Source organism: Cavia porcellus, unplaced genomic scaffold (genome assembly GCF_034190915.1).
Source record: "Cavia porcellus strain 051 isolate PalLab524CR breed Dunkin Hartley unplaced genomic scaffold, mCavPor4.1 scaffold_14, whole genome shotgun sequence".
NCBI lineage: Eukaryota > Metazoa > Chordata > Mammalia > Rodentia > Caviidae > Cavia > Cavia porcellus.
The window spans coordinates 50,151,148-50,170,140 of record NW_026947497.1 but is presented as its reverse complement, the minus strand read 5'-3'; the positions used below and the strand labels follow the sequence as shown (position 1 = coordinate 50,170,140).

General features: G+C 41.5%; 1 protein-coding gene across 1 annotated transcript in view; it reads left to right on the top strand.

The window, feature by feature from the left end:
- The window catches only part of Gucy1b1 (guanylate cyclase 1 soluble subunit beta 1), a 44,681-nt gene extending 27,077 nt beyond the window's left edge, over positions 1-17,604 (top strand). Inside the window, exons 5-14 of the mRNA XM_003476834.5 lie at positions 1,733-1,930; positions 4,147-4,377; positions 5,617-5,733; positions 6,808-6,941; positions 9,527-9,724; positions 12,850-13,087; positions 14,066-14,206; positions 14,727-14,881; positions 15,199-15,325; positions 16,415-17,604. Of these exons, the coding sequence (XP_003476882.2) occupies positions 1,733-1,930; positions 4,147-4,377; positions 5,617-5,733; positions 6,808-6,941; positions 9,527-9,724; positions 12,850-13,087; positions 14,066-14,206; positions 14,727-14,881; positions 15,199-15,325; positions 16,415-16,438 (1,563 nt within the window). The 3' untranslated portion in view covers positions 16,439-17,604. The remainder of the gene's footprint in view (positions 1-1,732; positions 1,931-4,146; positions 4,378-5,616; positions 5,734-6,807; positions 6,942-9,526; positions 9,725-12,849; positions 13,088-14,065; positions 14,207-14,726; positions 14,882-15,198; positions 15,326-16,414) is intronic.
- The last annotated feature ends 1,389 nt before the right edge of the window (positions 17,605-18,993 follow it).

Genomic DNA, 18,993 nt, shown 5'->3' with positions numbered 1-18,993 from the left:
AAAGGGGTGGGCATGTAGCTCGGTGCAAAGGAAGGCCTTAGGTTGAATTTCCAGTGCATGCATACGTAGACACGTACATACATGAATAATTGTCATGTTGGATAGACCAAGTTGAAAGTGTATTTTGTACCTTTTATTGTGGGAACCTTTACTCAAATTATTTTTGTATTTCAGTGAGTAATGTAGGACATTGGTGAATTTGGTACATTCTAAGCTAATGACCAGGCTCTAAGAATAAAAAATATCTACTGGTTAGTTTTTAATTTTCTTTTTAGAGCAGAATATATTGATTGAGAGAAAGCTTCTGTCCGAGACAAACACAAGGGGTCCCGAGTGGGTTGCCAAGGACCCCACCTTTTCCAGGGATTTCTATAGAGCAAAACCGTGAGGTGAGGCGGGTCTACATGGGGAAACATGGGAAGTGGCAAGGCAGGTGGGCGTGAGGTGGGACAGAGCTATGCTCGGCCAATAAGATGACCAGTGTAACTGCTCAGGTAAAACTGATTAAATTGGAGTCAAATGGGGAGGCGTAGCAAGCAGCCTGGATACAGAATGGGGTCTTTGTGGGTGAGGGGTTGGACTAAAGGCTCCTTCTGGCTTCCTCCTCAAGGTGATCAATACCTGTTTAGAATATCTGTCCCTGATGTTTATACGTGCAGTGAGGCTGCATTTGTTATGCCTTTTGTCTTGAGCTCTGGTCCACAGCAGAGGTGTCTTATCTCCTGCAAGGTTGTGAGATACCTGCTCTCCTGCACTGGCTCATTGGAGGGCCCAGCCCTGTCTGTCTGCCTATAGTATTTCTAACTTAGCTGCCTGTAACATTCTCTCCTCTGAAGAGAGGAGTAGTGGACGGTGATCCATCTGGCTTCTTCAGCCTGGTTGTAGTTGCTGATCAGCAGTCAGAGGTATTCTATAAAGCATCTATCTAAAGGCCCTCAATAGACACCAGGCATTTTCATCTTGGGTAGCCATACAGCTTTAAGTCTGCGTCTATGATCTCAGTGGAAGACTTTCAAATGATATAGGGGAATGAATCTCCCAACTTACTAGATGTCTGGTACTAAAACTGAAGGATGAATTTTAGGAACAGTGGAGGTTAAGAGCAGGATATCTTTATTGGAAGAAAGAAAGCTTCTGTCTGAGAGACAGAAGGGGTCCTGAGTAGGTTTTCTTACTAATTTGTTACTTTCCTAAGATTTCAATTTTGAAAGGTAATTATTTCACAGGCTTAGAAGAATTATTTCATAATCCTTACTTTATTGGAGACTACCTATTCAGAAATTATTTCACAATATTGCATTTCTGTTTTCATAACTTTAAAGTAAACAGAGAGTGCAGTGTGGTCCCTCAAGGCAATCCCATCTTATCCTAGAATGCATGTGCAGCTCTCCTAAGCTCCGGAAAATGTGTGGGTCTGTTCTTTAGCCCTTAACCATATTCCTTTTTTTTGCTTCGAGCGTTCTTTTTTGCAGACCGTTTGTTTATCCTTTCTTAAAGCGTACTGACTAGTAAGACCACCTAGAAAGAGTTTTCTTACCTGTACTGTCTTAGTCGAGGTTTGTCTGCAGAGTGTTTGGTAGTGGTGTCAGAACAGGCAGCGAGGATGTTCTATGCACAGGTTTGCTCTGCGGACCTGTCCAGTAAGCACAGATTTGGCCTGTGCTCCATGCGTGGCTCATTGAAGTCCGCTGACAGTGTGGACACGCCACTCACCACTCTCTCCTCTCTGCAGAACCTCGATGCCCTGCACGACCACCTGGCTACCATCTACCCAGGCATGCGCGCGCCTTCCTTTAGGTGCACGGACGCGGAGAAGGGCAAAGGGCTCATTCTGCACTACTACTCGGAGAGGGAGGGGCTGCAGGACATCGTCATTGGAATCATCAAGACAGTTGCTCAGCAGATCCACGGCACAGAAATAGACATGAAGGTAATGAATGGAATGGGGACTTCTGACCATGGAGGACATTGGGAATGGAGGGAAGACACTCAGTGTCTCCCCGTTATTGCTGCTAGTGGGTATCACTAAAAAACACATGCATGTGTATGTATGTATGTCTATACATAAATGTGTGTACACATTTATATATATATATACACAGAATGGTGGGAGCAGGAGCAGTCTCCTGTATTTGTCCTTGGGATGCATTGAACAGGATACTTTTTCCTTGTGGCAGATTTTTCATTCTGGTTATATGTTGCTTCTTTTTTTTTTTTTTTTTTTTGGTACCGGGGATCAAACTCATGACCTTGTGCTTGCCAGGCAGGCACTGCTGAGATAAATCTCCGGATATACATTGCTTAAGGCCATGAAGAATTTGGTGTCTGTTCCCATGAACACTCATCAGCTGAAGAGCAGGAGGCTGCACCGTGGTGATACCTGGTCCTGTGTGAAGCAAATGCAAAATTAGATATTATTTTACAGATCAGTTTTTTTTTTTTCCCTGTGGATCTTTTAAATCTGTTCTGACATGGAGCTGGAATGTCTTGTCCACTAGAAGTTGGGCTCTGTCTCTTTCTTTTCTAAATCAAATTACTTTGGTGAAAGAAGTCAGGTCTGATACAATACCAAGAGCTGTGATAGTACACAGTTGGTTTTGAATGCTGATTTCAGGGTCCTAACTTGGCCACCACATGACACTCGTTGCTGTTTCCTATGTTTCCAATGATGCATAAGATTATCACTATTTAACCACTATGGTAAAATTAGTATGATGATGTGACAGTTATAGTAGTTATGTCTTAATTTTTACAAAAAAAATCGGGAAAAAATACACAGTAGTATCCACGGTTTTGTGATTGGTTAATTGTCAGAGGCCACAGGAACCCTCAACGAAAAAGCTCAAGCAAGCACATTTTGTCTTCATTTGCCTGGGACTTTACCAGTTCCTCTTGGGGCTTTTACAAGGTTGAGGCCAAGATTTCCCCTTTTGTGAGAGGTCTCATTGCTTGCAATTCCTTAAAAGATAATTTAGACTTCAATAATATATCAGACCGTCGATATTTTAGGAATGTAATTATTTATTTAAATTAGAGAGCTTTGCTTACTTTCCTAATTACTTCTTCTAGATAAATTCTTGAACTGAATGAAAATACACAGCATACAATTTTAGGGGCTTTTGATGAATGTTATCAGTGTATCCTTCAGGGAGATTGAAAGGACGCTCCTGTCTGTGCCTCCCGAGGTGCTGCTTTATTCAGGACCCCATCCCAGTCTGGCACTGTGGGTTTTTTTTTCCTTTTTTACGGTACCAGGGATCGAACTCATGACCATATGCTTGCAAGGCAGGCGCTTATGCCGCTGAGCTAAGTCCCCAGCCCCTGGCACTGTGGTTTTTATACTTCCGCAGGAGCCATTTCTCACAGCTTGGCCCACCCACACACACAACTTAAAGGGGGAAGGATTTATTTCCCTCCGAGTTTGAGGTTTCATTCCATGGTTTCTGACTCTGAGGCCAAAACACCATCACAGTTGAAAGCAGAGAGAGAGGACAGAGACAGCCAGCCTGAGGGAAAAGATGGGGAGCCAGAGTTCACCTCCTTGTTCCTTTCCCAGTGACCCCGCAGACCACAGCAGTGAGCGGTGGACTGGTCAGTGGATCGACGAGTGTCCCATTCCAATAATCCATCCGCCACTGACCACGGGAGACTTTGGGGTACCTTGTAGACCCCAGCCATAGCAACCTGCTGATCAATGAATAAAAAATTATATTGCATATGCTTTAAAATACACATCTCTATCTTTTAAGTTCCCTCTGGCTTTAAGTATCATTTTATCATGTTGGCTAGAGTTTCCGTCTGCAGTTTGTAGGTGGCTCAGTAAACAGTTGTGCCTAGCAGAGGGGAATAGTCTACCAGAACAGGAGGAAATTATTTCCTGGTTCTACCAAGGAAGACATCAGGCAACTGGAGAACTTACCTCAGGTTTGAAATTCTGCTGAAATTATTCTGTGTTCAATTTCACAAGTCTTTCACGGTGTTTTGAAATATCTTTCCACTTTACACATATATTGAGCTTTTGGTTTAATATTTAAATTTTGTTTCAATGTTTAAGATCTTGGTGTAAAGACCATTCTCATAATCAGTTTCTTGTCTTTAGTTACTGAGACTGAAGTAAACTGTGGTCGCTTCCCCTGTGATTTCCAGGTGATTCAGCAGAGAAATGAAGAATGCGATCATACTCAATTTTTAATTGAGGAGAAAGAGTCAAAAGAAGAGGATTTTTATGAAGATCTTGACAGATTTGAAGAAAACGGTACCCAGGAATCACGCATCAGCCCCTATACCTTCTGCAAAGCTTTCCCTTTCCACATCATATTTGACCGAGACCTCGTGGTCACACAGTGTGGCAATGCCATCTACAGGGTGCTGCCCCAGGTAACTCCCAGGGTGGAGCGGCGCTCCCAGGCTCAGCGCTCTTCGAATGTTTCAGAGCACAGAGCGCAGCTCTTCCTTGTCCCACCTGTGCTTTACCCCAGTGCGTGTGGGAGGACGGCGGCTTTGTTTAGGACGTCTGCGTGTTCATTGACACTCACTTATATGGGATAGGAACTCACGGGAAAGTAGTGTATTTATTTTAATGAGTAAGTGGGGAACATTCGAGCAATCGGCCATCAATAATTCTTGGTTGAGTAAATATCCATTATGGATTTGCCGTTTGAAAACAGCTTTTAAAATTGATTACTGACATTTTCAGGGAGGATAAAAAGGAATCTGAACACACTGATAAAAAGGTGACTGTCTTTTTGTTTAGTAGAAGAGGTACCCAGGGACAGCAGTTGGGGTGCTAATGAGAACCCACATTTGCCTGTTATTTCTTTTTCTTTCTTTCTTTTTTTTTTTTTTTTTTTTTTTTTTTGTCTTTTTCTTTTTATCGGTACCGGGGATCGAACTCACGACGCCTGCTTGCAAGGCAGGTGCTTATGTCGCTGAGCTAAATCCCCAGTCCCCTTGCCTGTTATTTCTAAGGCCCTCGGAAATCCTTGCTTGTCACAAGTGCGTTCTCTCATCTGTGACATTTGGCAGTGTTCCCGCCGTGGGTCTGGAGGTGCAGTACTTTTGTTTGTAATTACCGAGACTTTATAATTCCGAATTCGCCCCACTAGTTTAAAGCATGAAGCCTCAGACCTGGAAACAGAAGAGTGGGTGTGTCCCTTCGACCCATGCCTCACTGTGTGACCCTGAGTGTGTCACCCTCTGCCCGTGTCCCCTGTTCTGACAGGAGGAGAGGTCCCATCAGGGTCTCAGTCTCATGCCTTCTCTCGTCAGCAATCACTGACCCTTACTTATTTTTCTTCCTAGTAGCCTTTCCTTGGTAACTTTAAGGAAGTGTTGTGGTATTGTTAACATTTAATTTCACTTAAATCATAGGCGTTTAATACATCCTGCCATGTTTTAGGAGATAAATTGGCATCCTTTCTCTTTCTTGAAATACTTACTTGCATCGACTTATATCCAAGTGCTGGCTATCTGAAATGGTGTTAGATTTTGTTTGATGCCCAGCTTCATCACTGAGCTGCACATTTGAGTCCGTATCGCAGTTAGTTTCCCACCCAGCAGTTGAGATTTTTATGTTTTCACTTAGGAAGCGCTCTCTGGTCTTTTTCTGCATTTTAGCTCCAGCCCGGGAATTGCAGCCTTCTGTCTGTCTTCTCTCTGGTTCGTCCTCACATCGATATCAGCTTCCACGGGATCCTTTCACACATCAACACTGTCTTCGTCTTGAGAAGCAAGGTAATCAGACTCTTCTGTCACTAAGTAAGTAAGGGTTACCACTGAGAAGTGATGAGGAGGGGACATGATCTCCTGTTACAAAGGTAACGAGGGTGAAAACCAAATCCCGAAGATGCCCACAGAGCCGCGCTGCTGTTGGCTCAGGGCTTAGCTGAAGAGCATGCAGTGGTATGAGCTGATCGGAACAAACGGAGCCAACCCTTAGCAGGCTCTCTGGGGCAGCCCTATTACTGAATGAAGCCACCCTCACTCCCTGTACGGGTACACTCCCCCATTTTAGGAATCAGAAGAACAATTTTTTTTATTTCCCCCCAAGCTAGTGATTAATCCTTCCTTAAATTGTTTATTAGTCTTGATGCCACTTTTCTTTATAGGAAAATGCAAGAGATAAAATATTTACAGAGCTGGAAATTTAGATAGTCTCCAGACCTCAGAGCTTGTGTCCTTGGATGGTTAATTATAGCAAAACAATTTTCTTAGAGTTCACACTTCAACTTCCCACGTGTCTCCAAGTATGGTAGCTACACATATTTTTGTATTGTGTCTGGCTGTGTTCAGCTCCTCTGTGAGGACAGCATTGGCTTGTTTCAACCTTTGGTTCCTGTTGCCCCTAAAATAAGACCTAGTCAGAGAATAATGGGGCCAGAAAACTAGAGATCAGATACAACCGCCCCAGTCAGCCCGTCCTAGCCTTGACAACCATTGCCGCCCTCCTGCTTGGTGTCCACTCCATAAGGAGGTGAGGCCAGGGTGAGGACTGATTGCCAGACTTTCAAGCTGATTGTGTTCCACCTAGGTCTTTTGTTACCAGGGAAGGTTTATGCTTAGCCATGCATGAAAACCAGGGGTCAATAAAATTCACTAAATTTGTAATCTATGTAATCTGCGATCAGTGGCTGCAGCCAGCTGGAGTCCAAGGAGGTGGCCCACTGTCTTCCAGCCACGCTTGTACCCCGCCTGATGGACTTATTCTCCCCTCGGGTTAGTGTGGAGTGGGATGCTAGGGTCCCCCTGCGGATGAGTTACCACGAGGGACAGACATGGTGGTTGACAGCCGTGTCCTGTCTCTTCAAGGAGGGACTGCTGGACGTAGAGAAGCTAGAGTGTGAGGATGAACTGACGGGGACAGAGATCAGCTGCTTACGCCTCAAGGGTCAGATGATCTACTTACCTGAAGCAGACAGCCTTCTCTTTCTGTGTTCGCCAAGGTAACAATCTTGGATTGATTACAGCTGATGGAAATTCCCGTCATCAGGTGTCAAAGGGTATCAACCATATTCTCAATTTTAATTGTTGAATACAGTGTATTAACTGTACATATTAATGGGGTTCATCGTGATATTCCATATGTATAGCACACACTGATCAAAGCCAGACTCCCTTTATCCCATGAAATTTTATTCCATTGTGTGTATATATTCGAAGGAATTTCAATTCTCCTATCCCTGATACGTAATTCTCTGTAACAAGCATGACCTTACTGAATATTTATTAATAAACTCAGAAGAAGTAGCAAACTTCATGTACCACAGTAAAATCTATTTTGGAAATACTTATGCCGTCAGATCATGAGATAATCTTCAATTAACAAATGCTTTAGTTTTGTGTCTTCAAAAGAAGCATCATGTAAATAAGCAGTTCTATATAGCATAATACATGTTCTATAATGGCATAAGTACATGGCTATATTTGGCGCCAAGAAATTAGCTTTTCTATAGTATGGTAATAAAAATTATGAAAGTACTCTTATTTCTAGTTCTGATTCTTTATATCAAAAAATTTAATTACTTTAAGATATACTACTTGAAATATATTATTAAATTGAAGTTTATTAAAATGTTGTTTGTAATATAATACAGCAAAACTATGAGTTGGTATTTTTCCACACTGAGAAAACATTTCACCTGCAGTATGCACAAAAATTCAGATGATTAAAAAAATCTAAATTTGCTTTAGAGCCAAAAAAATGGGGCTTGTTGTTTGCAGACATTCTGTGAGTTTATAATTGTGCATCATATCCAGTAATATACTTGAGAACTCATGTTTCGGTAAGTTGTTGGTTCAAAAGTTAATTTCACTTCTACTATGATCTCTTTTCATGTATAGATGCTGTGTTCAAAACTGAAAAAAATCTGGTGGACTTTGTAGCAATGGTATTAAGGAATACATAACAATAATATGTAAAACCAAATAAGAATATATTAATCACCAATTGATTATTAAATATTTTTAATATGAATTAAATACTGTTTAATTTTAAGTAAAATTACATATGACATACATATTATATGGGGCATAAACATTACATTTTCCTGAGGCATATATAAAAATGAGAATTAAAAGAGAAAATTATAGAATATAAAATTTCTAAAGATTAGTAGATTGCATTGATCTTTCAGTATTTCTTCTCCTATCAATAAGCATTTTCTTCCTCAGGCCTTTCTCCAGGTAGAGATTCAGTGAAACGGATTTCCCTGTAGGTACAGTTCCTACTCATGTAGAAAAATGGTTTTCCTGGAGCCAAAATAGAAACTTTGGAATGCATTTGTCTCTTGCCATGTGCAGAAATTGGCCCTGAGTTGAGTATTCGCAGTTTGTCATATGAGACTTGCTTATGTGTGTGGAAAGACATGTCCACCATGCATAGAACAAGATGGAGCTAAGGCAGTTTCCCTCATAAAATAATTTTTGGGTAATTACTTTAAGGACAAAGTGTTTTAATAGTTCGTTAATATAATCTTTAGAACCATTAGATGGTTCTAATTTAATTATTTCCTAATTCAGAATGGATATGTACAACTTCATTTCCGTTTTAAGTTGTCTGCCCGAGGGCAGGTCTTGCCCAGCACTTGGAAGATAACCTGGAATCTCTGCAGATGGATTTATTTCTGCAAGAAGGCTTGAACTCTCATTTTAACAAAATCAGGAGAGACCATCTGAGTTTTCAATCAATCCTTAGTGAAATCATAACCCAATTTTCCTATTTAGAGAAACTATTATGTGAGTAACTAGAAGTAGTTGCATTGTACTTAAATAACTCAAGTTAATATCTTTAAGACATTTTAACCTATGAGTAAAATAAAGTGTTTTAAAAGCAATGAACTTTGCATTATCAGTGTCTCACTGAATGAATAAACAATATTATGTTGCTCCACAAATTACTTGAATTGCCAAGGGACATAGAATTCATCAGGGTCAAATAGTGATTCAGAAAAATGGGAAAAATTTATCAAAGGAAACAAGAATAGAAGAACTAAGAGCTCCATGTAAGAATAACATCAAATACATGCCAGCAAGGCTTTTAAGCATATCAAGCACAAGCTAAAGATGCACTAAATCTCGCAAACTTGTAAACATTGCGTCCAGTGGAAAAGCAGCCAACTACAAGATGGATGGAATCTGCAGGCAAATAATGAGCTGGTTACTCAGAGAGAATAATTGCCACTGAGAAGAAAGTGTAGGTATTTTCCTCTTTTTATAAAGAAAAACGATTCTGTAATAAGCACAACCTTGTATTAAGTGTCTGAAATTTTGCAGAGAAGTTTCTACCTTAACTTTTTGTAGATAGCTCCACCAAACACAGTTTGGCAAACATCTCTCAGGTTCGCTGCTCTGAGATGGAGTCTAAGATACCCGAGAAAATAAGATCATCTTGCGAGGCCAGCTCTGTCACTGCTTTTCCTTCAGCCTGATGCTCGAGTGGAAGGAGCTGGCAGGATGTCCTCTGGCCTGTCGTCAGGCTGTGCTGTGCTGTGGTTGCCGGACTGACTTTGTCTCTGTCTGTGTGTGGCAGCGTGATGAACCTGGACGATCTGACTAGGAGGGGTCTGTACCTGAGTGATATCCCTCTTCATGATGCCACCCGAGACCTGGTCCTCCTGGGGGAGCAGTTCAGGGAGGAGTACAAGCTTACCCAGGAGTTGGAGATCCTCACGGACAGGCTGCAGCTCACGCTGAGAGCCCTGGAGGATGAGAAGAAAAAGACAGACACGTAAGAACGATTTGGATTCATGGTGCATTGGTTCCCTGCTAACCAGGCTAAAGAGGTGCGGGGCTTACTGTAGCTCTAGAGGGACAAACAGAATCTTGTGCTTTGTGTCCGTCCATCCACCCATTCGTTATTTATTCAGGTTTTGGTAAATGAACCCAGGGCATCACGCATACCGGGGTGTGCTCTAACACTAAACTACATCCTCAGACTACTTTGGTTTTGAAAAGAAATTGTGCATCTGGTAATAAAATCAGTCTTAGTCACAGGGGAAAATATGTATTTAATTTTGAAGCCAGGTAAAAAGAATATATGTCAAAATACCTCATTGAAAAGCATGAGAATAATTCAAACGTATAAAGTCCAATTCTTCGTTTACTTGTTCATTCATTCATTCATTCACGCAGTGGATGCACTGAGCATGCCCATTACCCGGGGCTGCGGGGTTCCCCTGAGCAGCGTACTCACATTTTAAAGGACTTCTGTGCTTAAACTGCAGCTTATTTTAGGGAGATGTGATTCCAATTACAGGGTCATCTGCAAAGAGAGTACATCTGTGGTGACATAAATTAGCAAAAATATAAAAACTTGAAACTGTTGCTATAAATGTTAAACTAGATTCTGACATATAGGCAAGTGACATAAAGAGAATATATGCTTTTAAAGTTATAGGTTTATTTACTTACTCACTGGTACCGGGAATCAAACTCAGGACCTTGCACTTTCCAGGCAGGTACTGTGCCACTGAGCTACATCCGGCCCTCAAGTCATAGATTTAAATGAATATCCACCATTCTTGCTACTTTGCCTTGCTTCTGTATATTGGTTAAAAGCTTTGAGTCCTTCAGGTTTATTAGAGCATCACCCAGGTCCTGTGCATTGCTCATATTTGTAAAGAGGAGGCTGCATTGCTGGAGAATTGAGCCAGTGTGCCTCAGTTCACAGTACAGCTCTCACTGTCCTTAAAAACCCTCAAGATCGTAACAACATGACTTTCTATGCCTCTCTGGCACCATACCCGTGCTGATGCTGTGTATGGAGACTGCACATGAGAAAATACAGCAGTGACTTTCCATAGTGTGGCTGAAATAGAAGGTGCCAGGGTAAATATAGTTCTGTGTCCACGACTTCTTACTGATAGGACTTGGCCTTTGTGTACTGAAGCTGAAAGCTGTGGTCAGTTCCTTTGACTCCACTGTACTTTTCTCCTGGCCTGAGCTGCTCCCAGTTTAGTCTGCCCATGTGGTTGCAAATGCCAGCAAGTACATAGGGCAGACAACACAAAGTCTCCCATTTCTTGAAAAATAACTCAGTGTACATGTTTTATTGCTGTGTGATACAATTCCATCCAGGTAGAATTACACTTCTGTGGAGCTTGCAGCACCACACCTGGAACTGTAGTTCAAAGTCATACAGATTGTGAGTTTGTGTTTCTCAGTGTCCTGTCTGCCTTTTTATATTAGAAAGCTTCCCAAGTTTCAAATTTTGTATAGTGACTTGGCATTTTCTAGTATCTGCATTTTTAGCTTTGTTAGCCAGTTTGTCATTATTGTAACACGTACCTAAGAGAATCAGCTTAAAAGGAGGAAGGTGAACTTGGGCTCACAGCTTCAGGGGTTTAGTTCATGGTTCCTTGGTTCTGATGCCTTCTTGTGCATAGCGGTGCCATAAATTACGATGGGAGCACACAGCAAGGAGACCTCTGAGAGGCCAAAGAGGGGAAGAGACCAGCTTCCAAATATCCCCAGGAGAGCATGCACCCCTCATCTACATGAGGTGGGGTCCACTTTCTGAATTCCTTTGCACTATTATGCCACTTCAAGAAGCCTCATATTTTTGAGAAGTAAATTACAGTTAGACTTTTCACAAATGTTTGATTTCAAGATGATTTCATTACAAACCATTTATTATTAATTTTCTTTAAAGCTGCCTAGTTCTGCTGTTCACCTTTAAGCTTCAAATGTAACCTCAGTGTTTTACAGTATGTTCTCTGCTTAGACGTTAAAAATAAATGGTGAGAAATGCCATTGGGGCTGAAGAAAAATTGAGATCTCAGCTTCATTCTATGCATTTAAGCTTCATTCTTTGAATTTAGAGAACAAAAAAGATAAGAGCTCATTTTTTGCTGATTCTGTGAATTAAAAGCTGTAATTCCCTTTGGTTTCAGCTTCTCCCCTTCTGAGTCCATCAGCTCTCCTCCTGTGTGCAGACTGTTGCCCGTGCCCTCTGCACACCACTGCAATAACCTCAGTGTTTCCTGGTGCAAGAACTATCTCTCCTCTAGAACAGCATCCACTTGTTTTTATGAGTTATCCCCCCCCACCCGAGGATAACTGATGAGCCTGGAGAGCGCTCCTGCTCCCTGTACCACGATGTTATGAGACCTGAGCTAAATCGCTTGTTCCTGAGTGGGACACAGGACTCTGCTGTTGCTCTGTTCACTGAATGACAGCTTTCACACTGTGTTCCATTACAGCAGAGTCAGAATAGAGGACCTCAGATGATAAATTTGAGTGTCAGTTATTATCAGTCCCTGGTTTTCTGCTTGTTTGATTGGCTTCTTTTGCTTTAGTTTGAATTGGCTTGAGTTTGCAGACATAGAAGATAGAAAAATAAATTGATTTCCATGTTGGTTCTCTGTCTCTGTTTCAATCCCCCCTCCCCCCCATCTCTGTCTTTCTTTTTTCTCTGTCTCTCCTTTCTCTGTCTCTCTCCTCTCTCTACCTCTCTCTCTCTGATTCTGTCTTTTGGTCTCCTCTGTCTCTTTCTGTGTCTCTGTGTCTGTTTCTTCTCTCTCTCTCTCCTCTTTGTTTCTGTCTGTCTTTCTATGTCTCTGTCTTTTTCTCTTTCTCTGTCTCTCTCCATTTCCACCTCTGTCTCCCTCCATCTTTCTTTCCTCTCTCTGTCTTTCTCTGTTGTGCCATCTGTCTCTATCTCCTTTTTCTCTTACCTTCTCTCTCTTCTCTGTCTCTGTTTGTGTCTCTCTGTCTCTGTCTGTCTTGCTAATTTTATAAGGCGTCCTATTGAATCCACAGTGAGTGGCATGGATACTCTATGAAAAGCCATCAGAAGCACTTTTAAAGGTGTCCCCAGCACTCCTCACAGTGGTTTTCTCTTAACCCTGATAGACTGCTGTATTCTGTCCTTCCCCCGTCGGTTGCCAATGAGCTGAGACATAAGCGTCCGGTGCCTGCCAAAAGATACGACAATGTGACAATCCTCTTCAGTGGCATTGTGGGCTTTAATGCCTTCTGTAGCAAGCATGCATCTGGAGAAGGGGCCATGAAGATTGTAAACCTTCTCAACGACCTGTACACCAGGTTCGACACGCTGACCGACTCTCGGAAGAACCCGTTTGTGTACAAGGCAAGTCCTCCTTGGGTGCGCTGTGGTGCTCTTCCAGGTTCAGGCTCTGAGTGTCCCCTCCGAAGCCCCACTGGCACTGCACCCATAGCCTGGTGCACCGAGCCATCACCTGGACAGTTTTTATCACTTCCTTAAATAGCTGCCTCTCCTTACTATTTCTTTTCCTTGTAACCAAGTGAAGGTTTCATGGAACACATGACTCCCTGGCTAGCAGCTTGTTTGCACTTAGGTTAGCACGTCTCCGCATTCAGTATAAACGCAGCGTTCATTTGAGTGCTCAGCAAGAGACATTCTTTCTGAAAAGGGTAAATATTTTACACTGAAAGAAGTCGTGGCACTTGGGAAGGGTCCTGGGTCTCTGGTTTGGTTTTAGATAACATCAGCGTGAAGATAAACATTTGTAAGGCATCTCTGTCCTTTGTTTCAAGTAGAAACAAATATAATAATGGAAAAGTGAAGCCAGTGGAATATTGCTTTATAAAGGCAAGAATGTTAACTAAACCACTTCTGGCCACCAGAGCGATACAGTTTCACAGGGACTGTTTATTGCGAAGTCATTTTCTGAGACACAGTGTAACACTTGGTGAGCATATCATAAAAATCAGTGGTTAATGGCCATGATAAATCACTGAACCTCAGGCCGTGGCTCTTGTGCCTTCAACCTGTCATTATTTTAGGATAAAATTAGCTAACTTATCTACTGCATCTCGGAGATCTCAGGTGGGAAACTAACTGCTTACTAATAATTCCATCTGCACATGGCCATAAGCAAAGGCCCTTACTGCAAAGTGGGTAAATTCCAAATAATCACAAAGTTCCCTCTTGTTAGCTTCCCATATCAAGATTGTAAGAAAATTAGGAGGGAGGAGAGTTTAAAGTTGCTAATAACACCGAGAATGTTTTTATTATTATTATTATTGCAAATGCAATAATGGCTTTTACATTAATAAGTGAGCCTCTCGCTTGTGTGTGTGTCAGGTGGAGACCGTTGGGGACAAGTACATGACAGTGAGTGGCTTGCCAGAGCCCTGCATCCACCACGCCCGGTCCATTTGCCACCTGGCTTTGGACATGATGGAAATTGCTGGCCAAGTACAAGTGGATGGCGAATCGGTTCAGGTTAGTAGGTGATGTAGGTGGAAGGCTTTGTGGGTAACTGGTTCACACCCTTGATCGAAAATCACTCAGACATATAAGGAAGGACAGCTTGATGAAAATGAAGACCCAAATTTTACTGGCCATAGTGCGTTGCTTTTTTTTAGTAATGAGACATAGTTCTTCTTGTTTTAAATTATCCAGTCTATTACGTGTGCTGAAAGTCATGAGGATGAAATTATAAAAATCCCTTCTGCTTTATTGTTCATGCTTTTCTTTTGCCTCATGCAAGCTGCACAATTCACATCTTTGAAATCTTCAAACTTCCACTATTTCTCGTGAGACAGAATGTTTCTTAGGAGGCGTGTGTTTGTGTTTGGAGCTGTCTATAGCATCTTGGGATGTCTTAGAATTCTTATTTTTTTATGTGATAATTCTCCTTTATTCTGTAATGCAAAGTAAGTCAAAAGTGTTCGTGTGTGTGTGTGTGTGTGTGTGTGTGTGTGTAGTTAAGGTTACTGAACCCAAGCTTTGGTTTCTGCAGATAACAATAGGAATCCACACAGGGGAAGTGGTGACAGGTGTCATTGGACAGCGGATGCCACGCTATTGTCTTTTTGGAAATACAGTCAACCTGACCAGCAGAACAGAAACCACAGGAGAGAAGGGGAAAATAAACGTGTCCGAATATACATACAGGTAGGGGGAAATGTCTTGCTGTTTACCACAGGGCAGGGTGATGTGCCTTTTCTGGGTCAGCTCTGAGTAAGCTTGTAATGCAGATTAAGAGGTTGTTCCTCTTCTGATCTCCATATTGAGGTGTGGTTTTCATTTGAGAAGGTTGGATCATTGTTCCTGCTTTAAACGAGCCATGCCACCCTAGGAATTTCTGATGTTACTGTTGTTACTGTGACCTCCGGTGAAATTTAAAGAGGGCTTGAGTGTTCTTGCCGTCCCAGTATGTAACTTGTTTCCATCTCCTGCTTCTCTCCTTGTCCCCATTCTCTGTCTTTTAGATGTCTTATGTCTCCGGAAAACTCAGATCCACAATTCCACCTGGAGCACAGAGGCCCAGTGTCCATGAAGGGCAAGAAAGAACCGATGCAAGTTTGGTTTCTCTCCAGAAAACTCACAGGAACAGAGGTCTGAGTGATGAGTCTCATTCTGCTTTTTTAAGACTGAGAATAAGATTGGAGTTTAGTCATAGCCACTGGAACTCTGTTTCGTTTCCTCCTGCTTACAGAAATTAAGTCTTAGGAAGCTGGTGGGTGGAACTGAAGTGTTACTGAGCCAGTTAGAACAATAAAGACATTTTAGAGGATACTGTGTAGTTGCCAGATTTTGTTCTTTTGTAGAATTAAAACCCAGTCCCAAGGCTGGGAAGGCCTGTGTTTTTGCTGCTCCTCTGCACTGTTGCTCCGACCTGGCTAGCATAAATGGACCACATTATGCTCTGTAGCATAAATGTGGCTACAGAGAGCTCTGGGGAGACACCACTGGCACTGGCAGAGCCTGCATCTCATGGAAGGGTTCTTTTTTAGCCATGAGGTCTTAGATCTCCCTAAGAGCCTGGGTATCTCCTGGCAGGGGGTCTTGGGGTTTCATAAAACCCAAGTTCTTTGTGAGTTTCTCCAAGAGTCAGATGCCACATGCTCTGCCAGGTTCTGAATGACTCCCCGGGGAATCCTTAGGCTGTCAGGATGCTTCTGCAGAACTCGGGTCTTGAGGGCATTCGCACCCCAGCCTGGTCCCCGCAGGGGAGCTGCACACACTCGCATCAGGCCTGGCCTTTTCCTGCTCAGTGGGCTACTGTGGCCAAGAGAGGTGGTTTCCCAGTTGATGTCTTAGCTCTTTAGAGGAGGTAACATGACTTACCACATTTTAAAAGTATGTATGTCTGCACTCTCTACAAGTGCTTTTTAAAAAGAATATAACACGTCCTCAGGGCAACAGAATGCCAAGTGTGTAAACATTCACCTCCTTTTGACTATTTGGCTCAAAATCATTTACCTGTGAGGTTGGCGTGAGTACTGGTATTCTCATGAGCCAAGTAATTTCACCTCTAGCTTTGGTGATCTCAGTTAGGTGGCCCTGAAGAATAATTTCATTCTGAATCTGGGTTGGAGTGAATGGTTGAAAGTTATAGATATGAATGCAGTCCCTGTTCTTAGAAAAATGCACGACAAGCTTTCTTACTCTAAATCAGTACCCTCTGTCTTCCGTTTCCTAAAGGGAACAGACCAGGTGGATGACTGAACCTCAGCTTGTGAGACAAGGAGAATCTGGGACTGGGTTCGCCTCCTGCTGTCTCCTGATCCACGGGACCTGAGGAGCACTTCCGCTCCGTGTGCAGAGGTCACTGTCCTCTTTTAGTTTCCCAGCATTTCCCCTAGATGGGTCTTGTGCTGTCCGTTACTTAACATTAGCTCTGCTTTTGAGTATTTCTGTGGTTTTGGTATATTATCAGAAGTTTGGCTTCTAATGTGGGTGTTGTGAACTTCGGTGTCTTCAGCTCTACTACAGATTTTACCTAAACTGGGCATCAGCAAGTAGTAGCCACCCAATAAATATTTGTTGTATTAATTAAAATATTTGTGGAATTGAATGAAACTGAACAGTATTTGGCACTATATATATGCATATATATAGTTTACCAAATCTGCTTTATGCTCCATATATATATATATATATGTATGTGTGTGTATGTATGTATGTATATTTTAATGACTATAACATAGAACAAAATTTATATCATGTTGGTGTATATCATTATAGAAGTCATTTTCTAAAGAATGAGTAATAAGTTTTAGGGAAAAAATACAATTTATTTTCAGATGTTTGAAGAATTGATCTACCATGCTAAGAACAGAGTGACTATTTTGAAGTATGCTAATTTCCCTCTGGAAATACTGAGTGTGCATTTCTGTTACTAAAGTGTTTGGTTGCTGGTGCAGGTCACAGGGCAGCTGCAATTCCACTCACTGGTCACCGACTGTGCCGTCTCCCTCGTGGCAATCACTGTAGCGCCCACAGTTGTTTCGCAGTGAGCTGTTAAATTAGCTCGGGCTACTGCTAGAACCCTCAGTCACACCCAAGAGGAAAGCTGTGCCTAGAGCCACTCTTCCTGGCTTTCCTTCCCAGAAATTAGCTTGGGAAAATGTGATTGTATCCAGGGCATCACACTCAGAAAGCTAGTTTAATTCCAGTGCAGAATGCATTCCTATTGGAATAATTGGCCTGTTGTTCTACAGTTGTCTCTGGTAACTTATTGATACTTAGATTTATAAAATATACTGCAGACATCCTTGTGTAAAAATGCTTGTCTTTAAATTTAGTATTTCATATCAGTATATCAATATATGTATAAATGTTCCATGTTAATGTATAAAAGAATCTGCAATAAATTATTTTTTTCACTTGTCTCTGGACAGTTTTTATTCTACAAAAATGTTAACATTATCAATTTTAAATTTATTAATGTTGTATATTATAGATGTTTTTAAATTTTACCTATCCTAAACTTTTGATCTGCTACTGATATATAAATATACAATAGGCATATGTCTATATCTATGTATCTTGAATTGTGAGTAACTTGTTCTGCAGGTGTTCCGCAAGAATCAGTTTTAACTTGATAAATGAGTGTTATCTTTCAGTATAAGTAGTATGTGATGCCAAAAATCAGCTGAGCCATTGGCTTCTGTCTGTCTGTGTCTGTCTCTCTCTCCTTTCAAGTCATGAGTGATCATCTCCCAACAGCAGGAAGCTATGGAGATCTTGTTTATCTCATCTTCACATCAGTAGAGGAAGAAAAAAAGGCAAAGGGATCTCACTTCAAGTGAGATTAGAGTGATGTGTAAAATGTGGGAAATGGTGAAAAATTCCATAGAAAAGTGACATCCCAATAAGCCCATAGCAGTGTGAGCATTGGGTCTGTTTAAAAACAATCCAAATGTCATATTTCCATGTATTCCTAAAAAGGCATAAACAAGTGTCTTTGGATAAGTTCTTCATTGAAATTGTATGAAAAGAAAAAAGATTCTGTTGAGTCCCTAGAGAGCAGTGATCACATTAGTGATAGTGAAAGTCCTCCTCACAGTGCCCCTCCTCCCTCCTTTCTCCCTCACACCAGCCAGGAAGGTTTTCAAAAGGTAAGTGCATGCTAGTTTGTTGCTTATTCTTTATATTGTGTATTATATTACATTATCATAATCATTTTATATGAATAGTTTTGGTTTGTGGACTGATTCATCTGAGTTTTTGTTATTTCTGGAATGGGGAAAAATTTGCTTTGACATACAAATTTGATATTTTGGATTACAAGCATGTTTCAGAATGAATTATACTTACAAATCAAGGTTTTACTCATACATATATATGAATTTAGTTATAAACTCATATATATATATATATATATATGTTTATATACACATATATGAATCAAAGAGAGACAGAGGAAATACTGGACATGGTAAGAATACATACATTTAAAATGAAATCAACTTACCTAAAAAGCTCACAAGGCTTCAGGAGTTATAGACACATAACAAATAACTAAAATATTTAGTATTTAAAGTAATAAAGATTAAGAAAGACTACTTAGAGTAGCTTGAGAAAACGGGGGTAGTTGAGCAGTTACACCTGCTCAAGGAAAGTTCTGGAAGGTTCCAGAACCATAGTGGTCATGATGTCTTCTCAGACTGCAGGGTTATTGAAGGGTGTGGCCTTGGGGAAGACCAGGACCCAAAGCGTTCCTCTCTCTCTCTGCCTCCTCCACCCTCCCAGTGCCTCCACCCAAATCCTGAAGCCAC